The 14,023-nt window shown below is 38.3% G+C and overlaps 1 protein-coding gene across 2 annotated transcripts in view; it reads left to right on the top strand.

Annotated features, from left to right (window-relative positions):
* The first annotated feature begins 428 nt into the window (after positions 1–428).
* The window catches only part of ATRNL1 (attractin like 1), a 1,271,094-nt gene continuing 1,257,499 nt past the window's right edge, over positions 429–14,023 (top strand). For both annotated transcript variants that reach the window (XM_074233580.1, XM_074233579.1), the window contains exon 1: positions 429–930. In XM_074233580.1, coding sequence (XP_074089681.1) covers positions 680–930 — 251 coding nt within the window. In that variant the 5' untranslated portion in view covers positions 429–679. The remainder of the gene's footprint in view (positions 931–14,023) is intronic.

Raw genomic sequence — 14,023 nt, 5'->3', positions numbered from 1 at the left:
CTGAGAGCTGGGAGGACTGAAACGGGCAACCCGTACAGGCTTTTAATTGGACGAGAGAGAAAATGGCTGCTGGGGGAAGGCTCTCCAATTAGCGCGGCGATCTGGGGTGGCCCCCGCCTCTTGGCGGTGCGCTCCCCCCCGCGGAGCCTTCTCCCGTTGGGTCGCCCCTTCCTCCCGGCCCCCTCCCCCAGCCGGCGCCAGGCAGTTGGCTGGGCGCGGAGGGCGAGGCGGAGCCGGGAGCCCGGGGCTCTCCCTGCCCGCCCCTCTCTCCGGCTCCGGGCGCCCCGAGTCCGGCCCCCGCGCAGGGACGGTGGCGGCCGGCCGCGGTGCCCTGCGCCCGCCGTCCCGCGCAGTCCTGCGGCCCCGAGCTCGCTCCCCGGCCGCGGGCGCGCCCCGGCCGGCCCAAGGTCACGAGCCCGAGGGGGACGGGGGGCAGGGGCGGCGATGCCCGCGCTGGACTCGGGGGAGCCGAGCGGAGGCGGCGGCGGCGGAGCTCCATCCGTCCTCCGGGGGCAGCGGGACGGGGGCCGGCCCCGCTGAGCCTGGCCGCGGCCGCCGCCCCCTCCTCCTCCTCCTCCTCCTCCTCCTCCTCCTCCTCCCAGGCCGCCTCCGCAGCAGCCTCGGGGGCTTCCCGGGCCCCGTCCTCCGGCGGAGCCTCGGGGTTCGCGGGCGGCCGAGGATGGAGCCCCGGGCGCCCCCCGCGCCGGGGCCGGACCGCAGCGGCCGCGGCGCCTCCTCCTGGCTGCTCAATGCCCCCAGCTGGCTGCTGGGCTACGGATTCCTCTACCTGGTGCTCTACGCCCAGGTGTCCCAGTCCAAGCCGTGCGACAGGAGCTCCTCCTGCTTCTCGGGCCGCTGTGTCAACGCCACCTGCCTCTGCGACCAGGGCTGGGTGGGGGACCAGTGCCAGCACTGCCAGGGAAGGTTCAAGTAAGTAGCTCACGGCCGCCTGCTCCCCCTTCTCCGTCCCTCCGCCTCGGGCCTCGCCTCTTCTCCCCGGCCGTCCCGTCTCGCCGGCCTTTTCTGGGTTCCTGGGCACCCCGGGACCGGCGCTGGGTCCCGGCGGCAGCAGCGGCGGCATCGAGGAGGCAGGTGCAACCGAGGAGGAGGAAGAGGAAGATCGGGGTGGGGGCCAAGGACGGAGCGGGGACGCGGGGGGAACCCGGTGCCGGGCAGTGTCCCACTCACCGGCCCCAGGCTCCCGCAGCGAGGAGTATCCCGCAGTTCGGAATTTCTCTGTCCGAAAGTGCCTGCTCACTTTCGCTCTTCTTTTGAGGGGAACTTCGGCTGGAGGGATGTGGGGGGAGGACAGGGTGACTTGGGGAGAAGGAAAAGATGGAAATAACCGAGAGATCTGGGGATACCTGCTTAGTTTGGGAACTCTGTGTGTGTGTGTGTGTGTGTGTGTGTGTGTGTGTGTGTGTGTATGTATGTGTGGAGAAGATTGTCGGACCATCGCCGGCCAAAGTAAAGGTTCTTTCACCATCACTAATCCAGACAAATTGTGAGAGTAAGAGCCCTTGAGGGTCATTCTTAGAATTATCAAGGTGAACGATTTGCCACACAACTTTATATGCTTTCACGTTACTGGAGTCTGATTCAGGAAAAACAAATTCTTTAACTCGCAGTGGACGGTTGTAAAGTTCATTAGTTGTTCAGTGCTCTTGTGCAGAATATGGAGCTTGTGGCTAGTCTGTGACCTGGAAAACTGAACACTGCTCATAATTACTGTGAATGAAAGAGAAATCCAGGTGAACCTCCTATTACATTCTACATGGAGGTCTGTTGGGAAAGGAGGAACGCTTTATATCTAGGTCATCATCTTGGTGCTAAGAACAGAACAATCTCTTATTACTGTATGAGGGAGCCAGATACATATTCTTAGAATTTTAAAACCCCTAACTTTGCTCTTTCCTCCCTCCCAAGCTTGTTGATGATTAAAATAATGCCTATAGTTCTTCTAAAAAGGATTCACAAAATTCTGATTTGTCCTATGAATAGGCTATGGACTTCATATGAAGAAAGTATATTTTAAATGACACTATCATTTTAGAAGAAATCTATGGATATTGTGTTAGGGTCTGCCAGTTTTGTAATCAGAATGAATGCTTTGGCTTTTTGATCTGCTTATGTAGGTTAGAACATATATTTGGCACATGCTTTTAAAATAAGCACAATCTAGGTTTATTATTATTTTTAAGAAAGGCTAATCGAGATTGTGTTAAGTGAACAGATCAGGAAAGTGATATTTTATTGAGTTTCATTGTCAGTATTTGCTTGTTTCTTTCCATTAGTAGAGATTGTTTATTTCTCAAGTTTTAGTAATGGCAATATCAGTCAACTTCATTAACTTCATTAAGGGATAACAGAGTTTTAGAAGGTATAAACTAGCAGCTGGAGATGAGACTAAAGAAGCCATATTATGTATTTCCTAATATCTCTTTAGCTAAGAACATGAAAACCATCTGAATAACATGTAACTTAGGGACATTTGGATTGGAGTGATGAATCTTTCCCATCTATCTAAAGAGCACAGACATCTGCAGAGTTAGAAGAAGCCCACAGCTGTATTTTATAGCAGTGGAGCTTAGCTGTTGACCAGCTGGATAGGGGGGGAGGGGTAGTAAGTGGAATAGGGAGGCTCTCTGCTAGTGACACAAACAGATGTTGCTTCTGTCAGTAAGGAAGATCGTAAATCAAAAATAGACTTCAATAATAACATTTATCAGTTATATCTCTCCATTTACATTTAAACTGAAGCGAATTTTAAATGTTTTCACATTTAAATGAAAATATTTCACAAACTGATCATTTAACATTTTTAGCATTTTTTAAGGGTAGAGTATTCCTTGTGACTGCCAGTTCTTATGCATGCTTTTTGTATCTCTATATCTAATTGGACAGCATAGTAGTGGAAAGAGTTCTAGATTTGAGGTCAAAGTCTCTTAGCTCATATCCCTCTCTGCCACTAATATCTGTGTAACTTTGAGCAAGTAACAACCCTCCTGGGCCTTAGTTTCCTCAACTATGAAATGAGATTGGACTAGATGATCTCTTAAGTTCCTTTTATTTTTTTTTATATTTTATTATTTTCCTTCATTTTAAAATACATTAATCACATTAATGCAGATGAACCTGTTTTCTCTCAGTCTTCTATAATAGTCAAGAAAGGGAGTATATTTAAAAGAAAAAAATATTGAAATGAAGTTCACGACCCTATGCATTGATGAAGTTTTTATTTTGAGGATGGTAGCTGATTTTTTCAGGCTGTTGAACTATTAATATACTGGGAAAAACTCTAAATAGAAATTCTCAAGCCATTAATTATCTTGAGAAATCTCTTTCTAAACTGAAGGATAGCAACCTAGCAAACAGACATCAGAAATGATTGATCAATCTTAGTAAGCAGGTGTCAAAATTAATTGGCTGGTTCCATGGTAACCTAGCTTTTCTACTATAGGGAATCCACTGGGGAATAAGAGTACTCTTCAAATGCTTCTCTGGGATGGAAGATTGATGGATGGGGGAAAAAAAAGAAAAAGCAGATACTGTAGCAAAACCTGTATGTATTTTAGTGTATTTATTTCCAATTTAAAAGAATTGACTGTAGTCTTCCACCTATTCCTATTTGAAAAGAAGAATACTGAATTATATATTTATTCTCATTGGTAAAAATACAGTTTTTGTCCTTGAGGAAAGACAAGACTCGAAGTTTCTAATGTATTAGAGTTGGAATTATCTTGGCTACTTTGTGAAATGTAAATTGATCAATATTCATCATTTTTTAATTATATTCACTTTATCCTGATACTTATGGCATGTACTAAAAACTTTTTATTGGGCAGTTTTACTGAAACTATTAGTCGAATTGTCCAAAACAATTATTTCACAATCTGAACATATATTGCAAACTCCAATCATACTTAAGATTTTCTTGCTAAATGACAATGTCACTTATAAATTGTTTTAATAAATAAATTTTTTGATGTTAGAAACTCTTTTAATATATAGTATATTGCTCACAAATAGCAATCCTTCATCATCAACAACTCCCCTTTTTTAATTTGTAAATACATGAGACACTTTCTTTTCCTATAAGGTGAATAACAATCATATTGACTAACATAAGTATCAAAATTAAAGCATGGTATTTCTGTGACAGCTTATTGAAATTCTGATGTCAAACACAAGCACTTTATTAAATGAGTGAGAAAAGTAAAGTAGAATGAATAAATATAATTTTTGGGTACCAAATATATATTTCAAATTCTATTCGCTAGAGAGGCATAAGTAACTTTTAGTTAGATTGATTTTTCTCTATCCTTATGCATTAGTTTTGCCACATCTCAAAAGAGCAGCATATTGCTCTTGTATTATTGTATTATTCAATATATATAAATATATGACCTTTCTTATAAGGGTAATTCATAATAATCTTTAATAAGCTCCTAAATTAATTGAATTAACATTTTGCCAACAATTAAGATAATATTATAAAGCAACTTTAAAGAGGAAAGAAAAAAGTAATTAAATTTAAATTATGCTAGTCTAAATATTATAGGAGTAGCATAGCAAGTTGATCAATTATTTGGTTTTTATTAGATTAAACTTTAGTGCATTGATGAACCTTTGGGGGTGAAAATGTGATTCATTTTCTCAGTTTCCAGAATGGTTTAATATGTGTTACTTCTGTAAAGTACATTGTCATACCTCCAAAGATATATTAATTGAACATATTCAGAATGATAGTATCTATTTGAAACAATTCATTCATTCATTCATTTATTTATTTATTTATTTGGCAGGCAAATGGGGTTAAGTGGCTTGCCCAAGGCCACACAGCTAGGTAATTATTAAGTGTCTGAGGTCGGATTTGAATTCAGGTACTCCTGACTCCAGGGCAGGTGCTCTATTCACTGCGCCACCTAGCTGCTCCCATTTGAAATAATTTATAAAGAAAATAATGATCCTTTTGTCAATTTGTAGGAAAATTGTGTGGGTTTAGATATTTCTTTCTAATATGCCATAGTGGCACGTAGTCAGTAACATGGCACATTTTTCCTTTATGCTGCTCTATTTCCTCTCCAGGACCACTTTTTTGATTCTCACTTGCATTGACAGGCTGGGTTCCCAGCTGGCAGCTGACTACTGTTTTCTTCAAGGTTCTAGGAATGACCCTGAAAGATTAAGTTTCTGATATAGTCCTGTATGGTCTCCCACTGGAGTGTTTCTGATTGTTTCTTTATCCAATAGCTTCAGTTATCTTTTAGCAAAGGTATTTATTAAGATGGTATAATAAAAATAATTGATAAAAAATATTCCCCTAAAAAAATGGAGTGAACTCTTCCACAAATACACAGAGATTCCTGGGGAGATTGAGTTCAAATTTAGAGTACAATTGTGATAAATCATACAGAAGATATACAATCATCAAAGGAGTTCCTCATAGCTCTGGCATTTTATTCCACGGAGTTCCTTTCTTGACTCCAGATAGTTATCATCTAGAGAGCATCTACTATGTGACAAGCATTCTTTACAAATAATCTCTCATTTCCTATCACAACCCTCACAATAAGTCCTATCATTACCTCAGTTTTAAAGATGAGGAAACTGAGGCAAACAAGGTTAAATGACTAATGCAGGCAGAGTCATACAACTGGTGAAGGTTGGAGGTCAAATTTGAACTCAGGTCTTTTTGACTCAAGGTCCAGGATTCTATCTGTACTGTACAACCTAGAGCCCTATTTCCCTGTTAATACTATTCTCTGTGGAAGTTCCTTCCCCTCCTTTCCTTTTGCCTTCAGCTGTTCTTAGGTTTTTCTTTGGTGTATCTCTTTTTATTTCTACGAACTATATGTAGCTTCTGCTTTCTTTGTTCAGCCTTTAATCTCATAATTTCTCTTTGCTCTTAGCTGTATGCCTGGTCTTCTGCTGTTCCCTTCTCCCCAGGAAAGCGATCAATTCAGTGGGATGGGGCGGGGAGAGGGAGACTTTTTCTCCCTCCTCCTTCTCTCCATTATTTAATTATCTCTCAGGAACCTGATCTTGTGCTTGTTTACTCCTGGGCTGGTTCACTACTTGGAGGGTCTGTTATTATATATGTATCTCAAGAGACATTTGTCAGCAAGCATTTATTAAACTCTTACTATATATGAGGCACAGTATGAGTGTTGTGGATGCAAAGAAATGTATAAGCAGCTCTTGCTCCAAGGAAATCCCACCATAACAGGGAAAACATATAATCAACAGTGAACAAAAAAGAGACATGCTGGATAAACTGGAGTTGATCTTAGAAGGCACCAAGATGAAGCAGGACTAGCACAGGTTTCCTTATAGAAACTTGAAGGAAGCCAGGAGGCCAAGGGAAATAGGGAGAGTGACAAGTGACAAAGTACAGAGTTTGAAGATAAAGTATCTTTTGCCAGGAAACACAAGGAGGCTGTTTCCCCCCAATTGGAGAATCTGTGGAAGGCAGTCAAATAGAAGACTACAAAGGCAGGAGGTGGTCAGTTTATGAAAAATTTTAAAAGCCAAGAAGAGGACTTTCTATGGAATCCTAGATTGTCTCCATCAGAAGATGTTGGTTGGGTGGTATGGTCTTACTTTTCATCCAGTGACCAAAAATCTTATAATTTCAAATGCACCTATCCACATGTGATGAAAATATTGGAAAATTATTTCATTGAAGGAGCCTGTTCTTTCTGTGATCATTTAACTTGCAGTAGTGGTAGAAACCCACTGTGAAAGGATCTTGAAGATGACTATAGACTGAGTAAGGTGATTCTAGTTGGTACATTTGGATAAACTGGTGCTCATTCTCCTGCAAGTCGACCTGTAATTAACAATTGGAAGGTCAGCTTTTAACACAAAGCTGATATTAAAATACATTAATACACAGTTAATGATCTCCAAGCGGAATTAAGAAAGATAATTCATATTTCAAAGTAAAAATTTTTTTTCCATTGATGTTAAACTTTTAGGAAAACTCCCAAGCAAAACTATTTTAGCTGTTGGTGTAACTCAAAATAAGGTATGTCATTTTGTTTAATTAAACTTGCATTCTTATTAAGAAAGTAATGTTACTTTGGAAAGTATGTTTCCAAATAATTAGTTAGCTGACCTTTATTTCCCTACTTGTGTTTGTTGATGCTTTTCTATCTTTTTTTCAGATCTCTGCTGCAATGTCTGTAGTCCTAGTTGAATCTAATACAAAAATATATTTGATAAGGGGGCATGTTTATTCTTAAGTACTTCATTAGTAATAATGGCTAACATTACATAGTTACTTAGTGCCTATTATGTATCAGGCCCAGTGCTAACTGTTTTACAAATATCTCATTTGATCTTCACTCCAACACTGGAAGGTTACCATTATCCAAGGTTACTATTATCCTCATTTTATGGATGAAGAAACTGAGATGAATAAAGGTTAAGTGACCTACCCAGGGTCTCACAGCTAGTAAGGATCTTTGAGGCCAGAGTTAGAGCCCAAGTTTTCTTGTCTTCCAGACATGATCCATTGTGTCACCAAATGCCCAATTATCAGGGATAATATAGTATGGGAGATAGTACAGGAGTTAATGCAACCTACTTTACAGGATCCAAAATTCTTTATCAGTGTGAATTGCTTAGATCTTGGCTGCAAGAATGGTATGTGTCTTTATTAAATACTTTGTTGAGATCTGGGGAAATTTACAGTATTATGCTGACATATACTTGTCTAGAATTGGAAAAAACAAGTGAGTTGAAAGTAGTGTAGATTGACTTGCTGGTGATAAAGTCAACATTGGTTTTGTGTTTATCCTTTCCATTTCTAGCTCAGTAGGCAACTCTCTAATAATATATTCTAGAATTATACCAGGAAGCAAAATCAAACTCACTGGCTTATTGTTTGCATATTCCATTCTCTTCTCCTTTTTTTGTATACCTGGACATTTTCCTTTTCCAGTCATATGATATTTTTTCTGTTCCCTGTGATCATTCAAAGATGACAGTTCTTTTAGTGCCTTAGGCTGTTGTTCATTTGGGCTTGGTGACACAAATATGTTGAGGAAAGCTAGGTGCTCTGTTATTCTCTTATTCTTTATCTCAGGTATCCATTCTCTATTCACTACTTTTGTTCTACCCTTTCCAGGTCAAGGATCATTCTCATTGGCATGGAAAACAAAAGCAAAATAAGGGTCAGCAATTCTTTTCTCCCTTTTGTAATTATTCCATGTACAATGAAGAGTGGTTCTGTCATTTCTTTTATTCTCCTCTCCTCTCCCCCTTAGCTAAAATAACTCTTTTTTTTGAAATTGCTGCTTTTTGCTTTATTCATTAGTTTCAGATCTTTGAGCTTTAGTACTCCTGACACATTCTTAAAGGACTTTGCTATGCTTTTGCATTAATCCCTCAGCTTTCATCTTATATTCATGTGTTTTTAAAAACTTGAATTGGTTGGTGAGTTCTCTTTGCATCCACATTGCTCCCTTCGGACAACTAACTTCCCTTTTCTTCTTTTCCATTAAAATGGCCTTTCTGTTTCTTCAGTTTTTTTTTGAGAACTTCCCACTTAATTTCTCCTGTGGAATTTTAATTTCTGGGATCCTACTGATTCTCTGGATTTTTTGAAAAGTGTTTCCCAAGACCTAGGTGGTTGTCAGATTGCCCCCAATTTCTTTTCCTTTGAGGCAACTAAATGGATAGAGCAATTGGTCTGGAGTCAGGAAGACCTGAATTCAAATTTGATCTGAGACACTTAGTATGTGATCCTGGGCAAGTCACTTTACTTCTGTTTACCTTAGTTTTCTCATCTGTAATATGGAGAAAATAATAGCACTTCTTTTTGCTATGAGGATCAAATGAGATAATATGTATAAAACCCTTAGCATAGTGCATTGCATAGAGGAGTAGATGCTTTATAAATCCATATTTCCCTTCTGCTGTCTTTGTTTAGGTAAGATTAATTCAATATTCTATACTTTACTTAAAATTTTTTTTTTAAAGATTGGATTTCCTTTTCTCACTTGAGCTAGAAATTCAGAGGCTACTCACAGGCTGCCGATAGATTGGTATGGGGGTTTTGGCCCATTCTGTTTTCTACTTGAACCCATTTACTCCTCATTGGACAATATGATGACCCCCTTCTCCTGGAAACTCACCATATTTTTTTTATGAATTTAGCATGCATAACTAATTCCTAGAACACATTGCAGCTCAGAAACTCTTGAGCTCAAAATATCATTGTATTCAGCCTCTCTGGTAGCAGAGATTATAAAGTGTTCATTTACTTCAGTATTCAGCATATTTTGTGTGAAGGGTAGTATACTAGGCAGTGATGAGAAAAAGGCCAAATAAGACAGTTTTTGCCCTACAGAGTTTATGAGCTAATAGGCAAAATCATGACATGTAAATGCAGAGTGGAGTAGAGGTTGGAATACTAAAATTGGAGTCAGAAGACCTTATTTGAAATTCTGATGAAGACACTGAACCAATTTCTGGATCCAAAGCCATGCAGATTTATCTTAATTTTTTCATCTGTAAAATGGAGATAATAATGTCTGCACTGTTTAGCTTGAAGAGTTCATAAGATAAACAAAGTTAAATCTGAAAGGAATCGTTATTGAATAAGGTATCTAAGGTCCAGAGAGGTGAAGTTGTGTACCCATGGTTACACTGATAAGACAGTATGAGATACAGGGTCAAAATAGAGAGCCTTGAACTCCAAATCTATCATGTTACATCTCACTGTGAGGAATGCAAATATTCAATTCCTATAGAAATGTAAGTTTTGTTCTAATTGACTGTAATGTAAGACATGTGAAAGGTAAGGTAAAGTCCATGCAACATATTATTTGAAGATTTTATAGTGTAGTATTTGGAAGTTGAATAGTTGAGTTTTGGGGAAAGACTTCATGGTAGAAGGCTTTGAAGGGAGGAGTTTTAATAAGTAGATAAAAGGGTACATTCTAGATCACCTGCTCAATATAATCTTTTTGGAAAATAAAATATGAGTAGGGAAATAATATGAGATAAGGCAAGAAGGGTAACTAGATTGTGAATGCCAGGATATGGAATTTATACTTTATTCCACTGATAATGAAGGACTACTTAAAGGTTTGATGAAAATGATGGGTTGGAAAGATAGCTAGTGAAATTAAATCTAGGTACAAGAGAAGAGACTATAGATTGGAAAACTAGAAGGGAGGTTACCTCTATTCAATTGCTATAATAATGAATATCTGAAACTGCTTATAATGCTTGTCAGATTCTAGAAGTAATAGCTATAAAAGACAGAAAATGTTTTTTAGAAACAGTTTCTCTTTGGAAAGATAGTTTAAGTCCTGTAGTACTTGAAGCTGCCATTCTACCATTGTAGAGTAGCAGGAGAAAAAATAAGTTTTGCTTTTGTTTTAATAAACTTTGAAGGGGGTGGCTAGGTGGCGCAGTGGATAGAGCACCGGCCTTGGAGTCAGAAGTACCTGGGTTCAAATCTGGCTTCAGACACTTAATAATTACCTAGCTGTGTGGCTTTGGGCAAGCCACTTAACCCCGTTTGCCTTGCAAAAACCTAAAAAAAAATAAACTTTGAAGGAATCTTTTAGAAGCTAGACTATTAACTGATACAGAAACAATTTGTTAATCCTAGTTAATATATGAAAATTTTTTCAACTCCCCTTTTTCAGTTTAAATCCATTCTTAATCATTGGTAACTTTGCATAGTAGTCAGATTATTATTTCCATTTATAATATAATACTCTATTTTAATTAACAACATGGAACGTGTAATGTTTGAAAAACAGACTTCCAGAGAAAGTAATCTCAAATTATGCTTGACTTTAATTTTTTTTTTTTAGGTTTTTGCAAGGCAAACGGGGTTAAGTGGTTTGCCCAAGGCCACACAGGTAGGTAATTATTAAGTGTCTGAGGCCAGATTTGAACTCAGGTACTCCTGACTCCGGGACCGGTGCTCTATCCACTGTGCCACCTAGCCACCCCTTTGACTTTAATTTTTAATGTAAACAAGTGAACTTGACTTTTAAATCAATGGAGGTAGAAGGAACCTTAGGATGGAGAAGAATGTTAGAGCAGGAAAGGATCTCAAAATATAAATTGTTAAAACTTAAAAAGAACCTTAGACCAGTAGAATGTTAGAGTGTATTAGAATGTTAAAAGGAAAAAAAAAAAGAATGTTGAGATTCAAAAGGGACTTTACAAATAGCATAGAAGAAATGGAAAGAATCTTAGCAGAGAAAATATTAGGGTTGGAAAAAAAACTTTATCCATAGGATGTAAATAGTTAAAAAGAACTTGTGAAAAAGGAATTGAAATATTAGAGCAGGAATTGATCTTTTAGAGATCATCTTAGCAAACCTTTTAATTTTACAGATTTTGTGTGGTTAAACTATAGGGAAGAACTTTAATTGCACTCTAACTGGTGCATGAGTGGTAGACATTTACTTGAGAGATTAAAAACTTTTATCAGTTAAAATATCAAAATTTTGAATAAAAGACTGTCCTAGTAAAATTCCTGCTGATTCTATGTATATTCGCTTTTAAAAATAATTTCTCTATTTTTCTTGACATTGTTTAATACTGTGCTTTAGTTTTAATTTTTGGCTGACTCTAATCCCATCAATAATTTATATGAAAACATTTTATAAGAAAATATCATTCATTATTCCACTTACCTCATGGAAAGACAATATTAATGTTATGTTAGCATAACTGTATTCCTGAATTATAGCTCAATGAACCATGAATAAGAAAGTGATAGTCTTATCTATAGAAATTAAATTATTCTAACTTGTTTATGCAATTTATTGATTTTAAAATTTGCTATGTTTGAAGGGAGCTTTTAAAATTAGAATAATTAATGGAATAATTTGAAGAAGTATCTTGTGAATATGCTTCATTATGTTTTAAGGGAAGGAGAAATATATCTCATAGCAACTATGGAACTATGAAATCCAGTAGGACTTTAACTTCACATTAAGAAGAAATTATTTACGACAGTAAAGAGATTTTTAATACTCAGATTGCCTTTTGATTAAAGAGTCCTGGATGTTTTGTGGATGTGTTTCTAATGAATTAGTTTCAAGTTAGCAATTTTTGCCACATTGTTTCAGTGCATCAACCATACCCAGGCCTTTTGGAAAAACTAGGTTTCCAATGTAGTAAAGATACTATAGTATCTTACCATAAAGATACCATATAGTAAAATAACAAAGATTTTTATCAGTTTGAAAATTGTAAAGGGAATCAAAGATATAGACAGAGATAAGATGAAGCATAAGCTCTGGAGTTACTTGCCCAACTCTGACTTGCACTAACAGATTGGGTCCCCAGAGGATGACAGCTATTTCTTCTCCCTTCAGGGTTCTCAGTGATGATTTTCTAAGCCCTCACTCACAATGCTTTTCCCCATTATTATCAGTTGATATTAATTAGCCAAATTTAATTAGCATATGGAAAATATTATTTACCAAGGTGATATATAGTAAAAACAGTTGGTACAGAACATCCCTTTAAAAATCTGTGATTTGGGCAGCTAGGTGGCATAGTGGACAGAGCACTGGTCCTGGAGTCAGGAGGACCTGAGTTCAAATATGACCTCAGACACTTAATAATTACCTAGCTGCATGACCTTGGGTAGTCACTTAATCCCATTGCCTTAAATAAAATAAAAAAAAGTTTGTGATATACTCTCCCACCAGTATCATAAAGAGTCCAAGGGAAAGTAGGCTCAATCTTTGAAAGCTTAAAGGTTGAAAACCTTTTCTTTCCCTTTGTGAGGTATACATGAAGTTTTCCTTAGACATAGGTTTCTTCTGGATCCTTGTAGAGTTTTGAAGCTGCCTATTCTCAGCTCTTAGTGAAGACACTGCCACTAGCTTTTGATGTGTTTGAACTGATGCTTGGAAATTAATTAGAAGCCAGAATCCTTTGACCTTTCAAAATTCATAGATTCTCTTCTGGTCAAAGAAAGGAGAGGAGATTAGGCTGGTCTCTCTCCTTAAAAACTATTTGTCATGGGAGCTTGACTGGAATAGTTCATTTTTACACTGCCAGACACACAAATGCCAGAGTTTCAAATTAACTTACTATGTTATACAGAATTTGCACAGCTTGAGTGAACATGCATTAATTTAGTGTTTTGGATTCAGTGGTTTAATAGAAGTAGTGTTATCTGAGCAGGGTTCTTTGGGATGATTGATTATTTTTCTCAACTGAAACTCCCCTTTATAGCAATATAAGGTACTCATTTTTTTTTAGGTTTTTGCAAGGCAAATGGGGTTAAGTGGCTTGCCCAAGGCCACACAACTAGGTAATTATTAAGTGTCTGAGACTGGATTTGAACCCAGGTACTCCTGACTCCAAGGCCGGTGCTTTATCCACTATGTCACCTAGCCGCCCCATGTACTCATTTCCAAAGGGTACAATAGAAAGAGTGATTTATAGTTAGAGAACCTGGGTTCAAGTTCTAAGTCTGCCCCTTAGTCATTTCTATGACTGTGGCATGTCTTTCCTAAGGTCTTGGTTTTGTTACCCATATAAGAAAGTTGTGTTCTGTCAGGTCATATACTATTTTTTTTTTTAGGTTTTTGCAAGGCAAATGGGGTTAAGTGGCTTGCCCAAGGCCACACACCTAGGTAATTATTACGTGTCTGAGACTGGATTTGAACCCAAGTACCCCTGACTCCAGGGCTGGTGCTTTATCCACTACTCCACCTAGCTTCCCCCCATATACTACTTTCTTCGAGATTTTTTTGGACAGAAGCATTTTATTTTATAATTTGTAAATTTTGACCTATGTTCTAAAGTTGGCATGAATGTTGGGAGTTTTACATCATGTATTTCTTTTTTGACTTGAACTTTTAGGCTATGCCTTTTCATTCTCCAGTAAAAAGATAGTAGAAAAATGAAACCTAATATTTTGTAGTCTAGAATTTCTTTGGTATTAATATTGTTAGATGTTAACATTGAAAATTCATTTCCCTTCCTATTAGTAGATATACACAAAGTGAATTCACAAAATGTT

The sequence above is a fragment of the Macrotis lagotis genome, chromosome 4 (assembly GCF_037893015.1).
Source record: "Macrotis lagotis isolate mMagLag1 chromosome 4, bilby.v1.9.chrom.fasta, whole genome shotgun sequence".
Classification (NCBI taxonomy): domain Eukaryota; kingdom Metazoa; phylum Chordata; class Mammalia; order Peramelemorphia; family Peramelidae; genus Macrotis; species Macrotis lagotis.
This window is presented reverse-complemented; position numbering and strand designations above follow the sequence as displayed.